At 44.8% G+C, this 13,017-nt stretch overlaps 1 protein-coding gene across 1 annotated transcript in view; it reads right to left on the bottom strand.

Annotated features, from left to right (window-relative positions):
- Positions 1-268: 268 nt before the first annotated feature.
- The window catches only part of smtnl (smoothelin, like), a 30,037-nt gene continuing 17,288 nt past the window's right edge, over positions 269-13,017 (bottom strand). The window contains 10 exon segments of the mRNA XM_080512918.1: positions 269-842; positions 2,889-3,040; positions 8,743-8,869; positions 8,950-9,063; positions 9,149-9,209; positions 9,303-9,336; positions 9,338-9,620; positions 9,622-9,648; positions 9,650-9,713; positions 10,310-10,391. Of these exon segments, the coding sequence (XP_080369044.1) occupies positions 716-842; positions 2,889-3,040; positions 8,743-8,869; positions 8,950-9,063; positions 9,149-9,209; positions 9,303-9,336; positions 9,338-9,620; positions 9,622-9,648; positions 9,650-9,713; positions 10,310-10,391 (1,071 nt within the window). The 3' untranslated portion in view covers positions 269-715.

Consider the following 13,017-nt stretch of genomic DNA (forward strand, 5'->3'; position numbering starts at 1 on the left):
GTCCAACACTTCAGTGGGTCAGGGTAGTTTGAGCCGGAGAAGAAGGAAACTAAACAACATCAACGAGGTCGTCATAATCTTATGGCTCACAAGAAGGTACGTGGTAAATTCAATTATTAACAATTGTAAGCAGATGCTAAAGGATAATTATGTTTCTGAAGATATGGGGCAAAATTAGACATCAAGCTCCTCAACATATTTTATTGTTTTAAAATAAATTATTTGTTTGTCCCTTAAGCCAGAGATGAATAGTATTTGCGCGTAGGTTTTCAACACAGTTTATTGTTTAATTTCACAAAATCTCAGTGTCACACAGTACATGTGGAAGAACATTTCCTAACTCATCATTTTTATTTTTATTTTTTTTTCATCATTTTATTCTCTAAAACACTGCAGATCTTGGTGATATTTACTAAGTTTTCTCTCCACTGGTGCAAAGGTTAGTATTCATTTCCAAACATGTGTGGTGATAATAAAGATTTGTACAACACAGCAACTTTACCGCTCTCTTTTAACTTCCAGTTTGCGTGGACTCAAACTGCAGACACACACTCATTCACACACAGTAAATTCCTCTTCTTCAAATGTGGCTGGAGGCAATATGTCTTTGGTGTTCAATGATCCGCCACCAGGGGGCGACACAGTCTGTTCCTCCTCAGCTTCGAGCTGCAGGCCTAGTGGTCTCCTGGGAGGGGGGGGTCTGACCTCTGCAGCTTCACTCAAACTTACGCAGGTGGTTGTAGAGCGACTGCACGTAGGTGAAGACGCACATGGGGTCTGGTTTACGTCCCATGATCATCATGTCGTCCACCTCGATGAGGCGGTCGCAGCCGGCCTTCAGTCTGCACACAGACGGAGACACGACATGGGTCAGACATGCTGGCGGGACACTTTTTAAATAATGCTGTCATTTACATAAACATGCAGGAATGCGCAAATAGATCAAGAGGTTAAAACGCAATCAGCGTGTTAATTATTAGAAAATACCCAAAATCCATCACTTCTATATTAATCAAGCATTTCCATTTATTGTTGATTAAAAAAAAGAAATGGCAGGGGGAGGATAATCAGCACCATGTGGTGACAAGGATGAGAAAACTGGATAAAAAAAAAGAAAAAAACCTTTTTGAAAGTAAGAATGTTCTATTATAAAAGCGTTTTGAAGACATCCAGTGACAATGTATATTATTAATAAACTTTAAAAAAATCATTCATTTTTTTATGACAGAAACTATATTTAAATTTAAAAAAATATATATTAATGAATAAATTATAACATCCTGTTAGCTTTGAGTGAATGCTGTTTCTCTCCAATTTTACCCCTAAATAAATAAATAAACAAACATCTTTCGTATATAAACTAAACAAAAACCCTAACATAAGTCTTGGTTTTGTTCATGTGCACCACTTTGACGCTTTGAATATTTCAAGACACAAAGTTGTGAAGTTATTACATGAACTAAGTTTGCTGGTCAGTTAGTTTGTTTTGTGTCATTGTTTGTAATATCAACACACACACACACACACACACACACACACACACACACACACACACACACACACACACACACACACACACACACACACACACACAAACGTGAGTTTGCATGTTCTCCTCCATAGTACTAAACACATGCATCTATAACATGATTGGTGACAACAAACCTTCCGGTAAAAGTACATATCAACTGCAACCAATAACTGGTAACTGCCCGTCATTTGCTCAATTATTGCTGATTAATTAATTTGCTCTCAGGACATGAAGCGGCGAGTGAGATTTCCTCCTGATCCACCAGTAGATCCACCAGAAAGAACAACAATGACTCTCAACAAACATGTTTTGAGGCTGGCGACGTGGCGTCACCAGAGAATATTTCCTGTTCTGTAAGATCTGTGATCTCTTTAAGAGGTCAAATCCAAAGCTGCGCTGTGGACGGCGGACTGATTGTTGGAATATTATTTTTTTCTTTTCAGTCAAATCAGCTTAATTCTGCTGCAGTGGAGGAATAAATACACCGTCAGATCAAGTGATTTTGTTTAAGCTGTGGCGTGTGTGTGTGGGTGTGTGTGTGTGTGTGTGTGTGTGTGGGTGTGTGTGTGTGGGGGGGGTAGGGTTGCATGCATGTTTGGTGTTTACTGGAGTCAAATCTATATAAAATCATCAAATGAATCTGAAAAATGGCAACAAGTGACAGGTGTGTTAAATATGAAAAAAACAAACAAAAACAAAACAGATCCCAAACAGCAGCAGGAGGAACATCCAGGAACAGATTCATTCATCAAGTCCTTCTCCTTCCTGTCATATTCTCACAATACTTTCATTTTGATTTGTTTTTGCCTTTTTGCATCTTTGAAATAAACAAAACCAGACATTCAAAGAAGCAAACAGACAAAAACCAGACAATGACTGTGACTTTCTGATCCAGTGGATATGAAAAAAAAACCCGACAAACAAACAGATGGATTGTCAACAGGTTCTGAAACTAATGTCATTTGTATGTTTGTTCTTTTGTTTTAGCTCTTGGTGATGCTGTTTAGTTCTAGTAAAACAACCCACTGAAAACGGTTTATTGGATCATGGAAAGTTAACCTTACATTAAAAAATTTTTTAGCACAAGAAATACTTATTTATTTACACCAACCATTTCCACCTTCTCCTTCATTTATCCAATAATTCATCTGTGAACTGCTGAGCATCCATTCATTTTTTAATTTTTATTTAAAACGTCAGTTTCCACTTTTTGACCTTTTTGAAAACAGCATTTTTGAAAACTGTGTGTATGTATATATATATATATATATATATATATATATATATATATATATTTTTTTTTTTTTTTTTTTTTTTTTTTTTAATTTGTCGACATGCTCGTGCCGCTTCCACTCACTCTGCCGTCCCAAACGCCAGCTCGAAGTTCTGCTTCCGGTTGGCGGGCGACAGCGAGCTGTAGTCGAACTCAACGGGGAAGAAGGAGTGGACCAGGGCGCAGAACGCCATCCCGTCGCTCCAACTGGACGAGAAGTTCTGGATGTCGATGTTCTGTGGGATGGAGAAGAAGGGCGGGTGGAGTTGTAAGACGATAAGAGGAGCCAAGTGGCCGAGGGAGGTGAAGGACCAGGGCCCGTGAACATGACTGGTGGTGGCTTGTCGCAGCCTCGTAAAGACGTTTCCCCGCTCGCTAAGCCTGATAGATACACCAGAACATATTCGGAGCGTGACAGTAAATTCATCTAAATTTGACACAAAACACCCCTCTAAATCCCTCTAAGTGTGTTAGTTGATCCGTCAGAAAATCACAACAAAACAGAAAACATCTTAAAAGACAGTCTTTATCACACATTTCATGTGATAAAATAAAAAATAATGAGCTAATGTAACATTATGCAGTGGTAAGGAAAACCATGTTGAGTAGATCTCCTCTGAGACCCGAGTTTTTGCATCCACCATGGCCCGGGCAGTGGTAAGCTTGGCCTGCTGGTACCTGTTAGCTGCCTCGGGAGCCCTTTGAGCCAACAACACCCAATAGGACTCCTTCTTCCACCACCGTGTTCGGGGGTTGCTGCCACGACAGGCGCCAGAGACCCTGTGACCACAGCTCCGAGCAGCAGCTCCGATTATGGAAGTTGGAGAACATGGTCCACTCGGACTCAATGTCTGCAGCCTTCTCGGGATCCGTGAGAAGCTCTCCCGGAGGTGGGAGTTGAAGACTGCGGGAACAGAGGTTTCATCCAGGCGTTCCCAACAGACCCTCATAACACGTTTGGGCCTGCCTAGTCTTTTTCGGCTTCCTCCCAGTCCAGCGCATCCAACTCAACATCAGGTGGTAATCGGTTGACAGCTCTGCCCCTCCCTTCACCCGGGTGTCCAAGACACATGGCCCGAGATCAGGTGACACTGTCAGGAGTCACACACCTCGCTCCAGCACCGGATCCTCTCTGGCACTCCTGCAGGCAATCAGCTAATTGATTGTCAAGCAGTCTTAAGCCCTGCAGGGAGGTGGGTCCGGTGCCAGAGGATTGCTTAGTCTTCAATCCGTGTGGAGGTGAGTCGGTGTTGTCCTCCCCGGGGAGTGAGTGTCCTCCCCGGGGTGGTTCCCATTCCCGTTCCCGTTCCTGTTCCGACGCCAGTTCCAAGAAGCCCCCCAGAGATTCCCCGGGTCCCGTCCCAGCTCCAAGAAGTTCCCCCCGGGTCCCGTCCCGGCTCCAAGAAGTTCCCCCGGGTCCCGTCCCGGTTCCAAGAGGCCCCCCCAGAGATTCCCCTGGGTCCCGTCCCGGTTCCATGAGGCCCCCCCCAGAGGTTCCCCCCGGGTCCCGTCCCGGCTCCAAGAAGTTCCCCCGGGTCCCGTCCCGGTTCCAAGAGGCCCCCCCCAGAGATTCCCCCGGGTCCCGTCCCGGTTCCAAGAGGCCCCCCAGAGTTCCTCCCGGGTCCCGTCACCGTTCCAGCTCCCCTTTCCCTGTTTTCACAATAAACCTTACTGTTTGCAAACAACTTTCTGCTTGAGGTCTGCTTTTGGGTTCAGGACACTCCACGCGCCGGCCCCCAGCCGTGACAGACACGACCACAAAAGCCCCGTTTCCAACACACAAAAGTGCGGAGATGGAGCGGAGCGGTACGGAGCGGTACGGCAAAGCGAAGCCGGAGCTCGGCTCCGGTACCCGTTTCCACCGTAGAGAGGAGCTTAAAAAGTGGGTGGGGCTTAAGAGCTCCGCAGATATGTGATGTTACAACAGAAAAGAAAGTCGTCAGATCTAGATTTTATGAATCCTCTGTTGTTTTTTACATCCTCCACTTTGCACCTGTTTAGTTAACTGTTATTTTTTGCAGCGGAAAAAAAACTACTTATTTTTTGCCGCAACTTCCGTGTTTATTCTGAGAGAGCGAATGCTCCGGCCACTTGCCGGCGACTTGAGGCGACGTGGTCAGTGCTGCTGCATTGCGGGGACTGACCGCGGACGTGATGCAGAAGCGGAGCTGCCGGAGCGCGATCAGCACCGGAGCCGAAAGCTCAAGGCTCCCGTGTCCCAGACGTGCATCCACGCCACTGCACGCGCTATGCTGCAAACAGAAAGTTCCAACGCGATGCAAAGTCCCGAGCCCCAGTCTCCCCCATCTCAAGTCCGCTCTTTCTCCACAAACACTAAAGTTGAGCACTAAAGAAAAGAAAAGGAAAAAAAATGGTGTCTGTTATGGACGGGAGGCCATTCCTACCCCTTCCAAGTCCATGTGGGTGTTGAAGTTCTTCAGTAGAACAATGGTGACCCCAGTTGGAGCACTATCCATCACCCCTCCCAGGGACTCCAAGAAGGTGGGTATACTCTGAACTGCTGATCAGTCCATAGATCGAGACAACAGTCAGGGACCTGTCCCCTACCTAAAAGCATTGGGACGCAACCCTCTCATTCACTGGCGTAAACTCCAACACATGGGTTTATGTTTAAGTAGTTTGTTATGTTGTAAAAACTGGCCTACAGTCCACCCCCCCCAATGTTTTTCACCACCAGCCGCCACTGTTGAATAGAACTCTAATGGATTCATGGTTTCTGAAGAGTCTGATCTTGATATCTTTGCCACCTCGAAAAACCTTCTTAGCCTCTTCCACCATCTCTCTGGGTTCTAACCCTAACCCTAACCCTAACCCTAACCCTAACCCTAACCCTAGCCCCCCCTGTTGCCATTGTTTAGTGCTTTTTGAGGATTTGCCTCCACATGTTCTTCTTCTCTTTCTTGGCCTGGAGTTCCTCCTCCAAGACCTGGTTGGCCTCCTCGAGCCTGACCTTGTCAGCGTGGATGGTCTTCTTCTCAGCACGGAGGGCCTCATTTTCATTGAGCATCTTCTCCTTCTCTGCCAGCAGCATCTCCTTCTCTGCCAGCAGCATCTCCTTTTTTGCCTTGTGCACCACCTTGTGCTTCTCCTTCTCTTCCAGCAGCATCTCCTTCTCTGCCACCAGCATGTTATAGTAAATCTGGAAGTTGTTCTTCTCTGCCAGCAGGTTCTCATTCTCTTTCACCAGCATTTTATACTGAGTCTGGACGTTCTTCTGCTCTGCCACCAGCATGTTACAATGACTCTGGTGGATCTTCGTCAACTCCAGCAGCATCTCCTTCTCCGCTTTGTGCTTACCCTTCTCTGCCAAAAGCATTTGCTTCTGTGCCAGGTGCATCTTCTTCTCCACCACCAGGGTATTACACTGACTGTGGAGGGTCTCTTTCTCACAGAGAAGGTTCTCCTGCTCTGCCACCAGGGCGTTACACCGAGTGTGGAGGGCCTCCTTTTCATTGAGCAGGTTCTCCTGCTCAGCCACTACCGTAGTGTACTGACTATGGAGGTTCTCCTTCTCAGCCAGAACTGTAGTGTACTGACTGTGGAGGTTCTCCTTCTCAGCCAGAACTGTAGTGTACTGACTGTGGAGGTTCTCCTTCTCAGCCAGAACTGTAGTGTACTGACTGTGGAGGTTCTCCTTCTCAGCCAGAACTGCAATGTACTGACTATGGAAGTTCTCCTTCTCAGAGAGCAGCCTGTCCCTCTCCTCCACCACCTGCTGGAGCCTCTCCTCCAGAACTGTGAGCTTCACCCTCCTCTTGTCATTTTCGCTCTGTCTTTTTATGTCATTCAGCTCTTTAGAGGAGAGCTGGAACATTTCAGAGAGACTCTCAAATCTCTTCTGGAGTTCAGCATTGTCTTGGTGACTGCCAGCGAGCTGCTCCTTCAGCTGGACCACTTCTTGATTGAGTTTCTTCTTTGTCCTTTGAGCTGAGTGTCTATCCAAGGACGCTTCAGTCTTCTTCTCTCCGTCTTCCTCCACCACTCTAGCAACCAGCTGGAGTCTCTCCAGTCTGGATTTTTTTTTCTTCAGCTCCTCTTTAATTTTCTGTAATTCCGGGCAGTTTGAAGCATGTTCCTCATGGAGTATTTCCTTACCGGAGTTCATGAGTTTATTGACACGACATTGCAAGGCCGTCATCTGCCGAGCAATGATCGGGTAAGAATCACAGGGAGGGCCCTGGTTAAACCCTTCTCCGTCTCCAAGAATGCACTGTTGAAACATTTTCAATACTTGTTTTAAATAAGGTTATTAGTGAGGTGGCTTCTCTGCAAGCTAGTCTGATTGCTCTGTCTTTGCAAGTGAACAGTTGAGATGTGATTGCTAATCCAATGTGGCCTCTTGTTTTTCACATTTAATCACCCTTTCATCTGGATGACATCACTCTTCATCTGGATGACATCACTCCTTCTGGATAACTTCACTCTTTGATCTTGATAACATCACGTGATGTTTGCTTTCAACTTGGGGTCAAACCCATTAGATCAAAGTCACTCTCAGTGCTGGCATACTCAGTGTTTGCATACTCAGTGTTTTTGTTTTGGCTTTATGTTTCAGAAATTGTCCATGATATCAATATATTTTTCTTTGTTAAAGATACAGTGACTCAGGGCCTCTGTAGAGGGGGTGGACTGGGTACAGCGCTGGCATTCTTCACATCTATGCGTTGAAGTGAAGGATTACTATAAAGAAAGCATGTGTGCTCTTTGATGCCCAGTTCTGCTTAAATAAATGAAAAATACCACTCAAATATGTGTCACTTGTGCATTTGAATGTGTTGATGCTGGAAAAGGTGCAGACACTTTTTACTCACATTTGTAGCTCTTAATTCTTTGCTGAATTTCAGAGTCACATCAGTAACCCACTGAGCAAAAAGTCCAAAACATGTCTCAAAGACGTCATCGCTATTCATTCAGAAGACGTTGCAAGAGGGGCCAGAATGAAAGTTTTTTATATGTCTTTTCTTGGATGTTGTCTGGATGTCTTTTCTGAACATCATAATATACGTCAATATTTGACATCCAGAAGATGTTCTCAGAAGAGGCAGGAATTAACAGGTTTTTTTATATGTCTTCTTTGGATGTTGTGTTCACGTCTTGTCTGAACGTTATATGGACGTCAATGACAATACAAAAAAAAAAGAAAAGGTCATCAGTCTTACACAGGACACACACAAACAGTCAATTTAGCATTACCATTTACATGCATTTTTTTGGAATGTGGAAGGAAACCAGAGAACCCTGAGGAAAGACATGCATACTGAATTTGAACTGTCTGTAAAGTGAGAGCATGAACCAGTGCGCCAATGAGACAACTAAAAATGACTCTTGACAGTGCTGATAAAACATTTGCTCAGGCACACAGTTTTATTCACAGGATGAAAGGTTATCAAAGTTTCTCCACAGAGACTCAAAAAGTTCACAGACTTGCGACTAAAATTTAAAGATTAAGCATTAAACTTCACATGCTGTCCCCTCTTTCCTGTCATGATCTACTTCCCTAAATATTTTAATGACAAATAAATAATTATACAAGCAGTTGGACAGCTTGTGACCTGTTTCTTATAACTGATTCTGGATGACTTAGATGTCCATCGTTTTATTTTTTTAATATTTTATTTGTTATGTGTAATTTGTCAATTCATTATGGTTGTCGAATAAACATCCAGATTACAGCCTGGATGGACGGACGTGTCTTGGACGTCTATGGACATTGCGTGCTCAGTGGGTAGATTCACCGCTGTTGCTGCATTGCCATTTGTACATAAAACCAATGCAGCATATTTTAAGCTTTCGAGAAAGGCAGCCAAGCTGGTTGTATTGCCTCTAACTTTCATGCAAAGCGAGGATTATTGTTTCCAAACTCATTTGACGAGACTAGTTCTGATGTGGTTTCAATGGGAGCAGACTGGTCTCGTACCTGGTAGCCGATGGTCTTGGATCGGCACCACTCGAGGAGAATCTGTTTGATGCTGCTGGCACTGGACACCCCAAAGCTTTGTGAACGCTTCAGTTTGGGTTTGGAGTCCACCGTTTGCTTGGGGCGACTGTGCAGAGAAAAGAGAAATAAAGACACTCCCAGAGCTGTAGCATTGGTCTAATGTGATCGGCGTGATGTCGCTTTTACCTGTTGTTGGCCTCAGAGTCGAGTCTTTCAAAGATGGATCGACGGGCCTGAGCTCCAATGTTACGGGGTAGAGTCTGCGATCTTACCAGCTCCCGGCGCCCCGGGGCTCGCTCACTGCTCGGGGGGGGGGGGGGGGGGGGGGGTAAAGGTCAGGCATATTTCAGCTATCCTGACAGAGATTCTGTCACCATCAACTCACCTGTCACCGTGCAGCAGCCCTGAATACGTCACTGATTTAGCAGGAGCTGAATTAGCCTTTTCTGCAATAAAAGGATGAGAGGATATATCATCAGCTGTGTTTTTTTTTTTTTTTTTTTGTTTACAGTCTGACACGTTCTGAAAAAAGACCTCACCATGAAGGGTGGGAGATCCCAGAGCTCTAGTGGGTGTTGGATTCCAGGTCTTCATGGAAGACGACTGAAAGCAGAGAAATCAGGGCGATTTTAACTAAAACATGAGTCATATTAAAGGAGGATTGATTGAACTCATGGTGAGTCCAGCAGCCACCTGGTGGTACAGGAGTCTCCTCTCCAGCTTGGGGTTGGTTGATGCTTCCAGCTGATTGGTGTGAAGGCGAGGCTTCGCACACTGGAGAGGAGGACGGAGAACCGACGGGGCTGCTGGGAGCGACGGGGGAACCTTTGAGTTCTGCGGTCTTGGTTGTGGCGTTATGGGGAGGTGGGCATGCGCATGGCGACCGGGCTGTGTGCCCATGTGGAACTCGTTGGGTGGAGAAATCTTTCCATGTACTAACACCGAATGTTCTGCTTGAGAAACAAAAGAAGGCAATGGAAACAACGATTGCTTATCAAGCTGCACAGCATTCATGTTTATTCCAAACTAATTCGAATTTAGCCTAACGCCACAATTTTTCATTGATTATTGATAGCACGCAACCTTTTTGCACCAATGTGAACGCTTTTCCAAGAATTCAATGTAATATTTTTTTTATGTGATTATATGCATGTTGACATGCTGATGATTCGCAGTGGCGGGTTGGACAATAGAGCACCAGGGCGCTGCCCCCTCCAAAAGAAGCAAGAGGATTTATTTTTTTCAATAAAATATATGAATAAATTGTAATACTGTCAAAATTTGTTTATGCCAACAAACTAACATTGGGATATGAACTGTATTCACTTCATTTTCTACAGATAATTTTCAATTAAAGAAAACATTTCTTGGATTCTCTTTCTCTAGTAGTGTGTGTGTGTGTGTGTGTGTGTGTGTGTGTGTGTGTGTGTGTGTGTGTGTGTGTGTGTGTGTGTGTGTGAGCAGCAGGGGGCGCTGAGGAAAGCCACCCAAACAACCTCAGCTCTGCAAATGTAAAACTATTGTTTTCCCCCTGTAGGCCTAGTACCCGTGTTCGCAGCGTGTCCATTCTCCTGTGCAGCATGTGTTGGGACGGGGTCGATTTCTATCGGCTCCTCTCGCTCGATGCTCTGAAACACACAGTGAGAAACAACAACTTTAGTCACAATTGACATTGATTGGTGACCACCAACACAAACGGAGACTACAAGACGAAACTGACTTTTCTAAAGTCAGCGAAAGTCCCACAATGGAGGTAAAAGCTGCACTTGTTGACTGTTTAATTTTGTTTGGGTCGATTTGTGGAAACACCACTTTATTGTGTTTGGATGGCAGACAGAATCGAGGCATTGTGGCCGTCGGGGGAGAAAAAAAAAAAAAGAAGACATTCTGATGAGCTTTGTGAGTCATTGTTTTGCTCTCAAACGCACACAGAACAAAACAATCCTATAAAGTGTCACGCCACAGCTTGGCTCACTTAAACAAAAAAAAAAAAACATTGAGCGGCGACCTTGGTGAAGCTGGAAGGTGTGAGAGACACTGGGGCGAGGACGTCCAGTGTGTCCCTCTTCTGATAAGACCTTACAAGTCTTTGTTATCAATCTGACATCTTAACAGTTGGAATCCCTGCCAAAAAAGCCTGACTGCTAATGTGACTTGAGATCAAGTTTAAATGTCAAACATCATCAGTGTCCAGGCTTTCTTTTTTTGTGATCCGATCCGTGCTGACTTTCCTCCCTTCAAACACAGTCGGCCTCGCGGGACGGCTAATCACCGTCACCACCAGATACTTCTATCAGACCTCTTGATGCACGCTGCTGCTGACCCACATAGGTAGCACTTTGAATGCGGATCTGCCAGATAGACGCAGAGCTCAGGGTGTTGATGGTCCTTCTGGCACAGAACAACACCGCTCAGTCAGGGTCTGCAATTCTGCTGCTCTGGAGTCCAGAGGAGGCTCTTAACTCCGACAGCGACTCCCTCCAGCTTCAGAGAGTTCTAACACGTTCAAAATAGGTTTACTTTGTTTGCACACTTCAAAGAGACTCTTATCTCCTGGCTGAAAATGGTTAACATGGACTTAAAACGTGAAAACAGCTTAAGTGGCTTAAAATTGTGGCTAAAAATTAATATATACGGTCAAATGGAACAATCCTGTGACAGACTGGTGACCTGTCCAGGTGAACCCTGCCCATGCCCGCTGTGGCTGGGCATTTTTAGCCATTTAAAAGCTACAAGGCCAAGAAAATTAATTAAAAAAATAAAATAAAATAAAGAAATAACAAAATAAAACCTAAAAACACTATAAAATGCACAGATCCTAAATCACATCAAATCAAATCAAAACCACATCCTCAGCTCTTTGGAAACTAATTAATGAACAGATGGTTATATTTCAAATGGTCACTTTGGAATTAAACTGAGTGTAACTGGGAAGATTAACTACTGGAATGCCGAGGCATCGTCTTTGTGTTAACGTCAGTGTGTTTGGAAGCAGGAGCATGAGGTTGGAAACCACAGAATGAACACAAAACGAAGTGACTCTATGGAAAACTCTAACTCAGCCGTTTCACTGAGCCAGAGAAGGAAGATAAGTGGTTACTGGAGCGTCTTTTATTTTCAAAAGCATTGTCGGGATACATTTTCCCTTTCCTCCCAGAGACGGCTCAATCCCAGAGATGTGGTCATCGTGGAAACGTCATCATTTTCGAAATGAGCATCCGCTATGTGGTTTTACTCACGCGAGCAGGTAGCTTCAGATGCTAACAAGTTTTAAAAACCAAGCATCATTCATGAAGTCTGAAAGTAACTCAAATTAGTAGCATCTGGCCTTGTTACAAAAAAAAAAAAAAAAAAAAAAAATGCACTGCGATGCTAATATGTACTTTTCTTAATTTCGTGGACATTTTAACAGACGACACAGACTGATGGGAGCTTTTTCATCAGAAAACAACTTCAGTTGATACCGATATAATACCGGTTCCATACAATACGATACGATGCCATGCCATGCCACGCCATGCCATACCATACCATACCATACCATACCATACCATACCATACCATACCATACCATATCACACAATACCAATACTATGCCGATTCTTTGAATAAAAGCTTCATGTGTGAGAATAACCTTATGCTGGGTTAAGAGAAAAAAATGTTGAGGGTAACCAAGGAAAATTGTATAACTTCCTATTTTTTTTAAATAGTTTTGAAAACAAGTAAGAAATTCAACCAAAAAATTTAAGTGCGTGTGCGTGTGCGTGTGCGTGTGCGTGTGCGTGTGCGTGCGCGTGTGTGTGTGTGTGTGTGTCTGGGAAGTGGGGGTTTCACTTCATAAGCTAGTGATAACACACATGAAAAGGAGAAAATGATGACTCCTGGAGAAAATATCTGTGCATGATAAGGTGGGGGAAGCAGAGGGGAGTCATTTCAGTTTGGGAATGTACACAGAGGGGCAGTGAGCATGTGTGTGTGTGTGTGTGTGTGTGTGTGTGTGGGGGGGGGGGGGGGGGGGGTTCTGTGGAAACAGCTGGCTATGAAGGAGGAGGAGGACAAACTAGAGGCTTCCCACATCTTCCCACATCATCAGGCGCCCACTTGGGGTCCGCGGGGGGGTAACGTGATAGTGGACCCTCTGATGTTCCTGTTGACTCTCTGGTATCTCGAGGTCTTATTTGCTGGCAGAACACTGACGATTCCCGGGAAGTTCTCCGAGCTTAAGGTGGCACGGGTCCGTGGACTTGCTGCACC

The sequence above is a fragment of the Blennius ocellaris genome, assembly GCF_963422515.1.
Source record: "Blennius ocellaris genome assembly, chromosome: 2".
Taxonomy (NCBI): Eukaryota; Metazoa; Chordata; class Actinopteri; order Blenniiformes; family Blenniidae; genus Blennius; species Blennius ocellaris.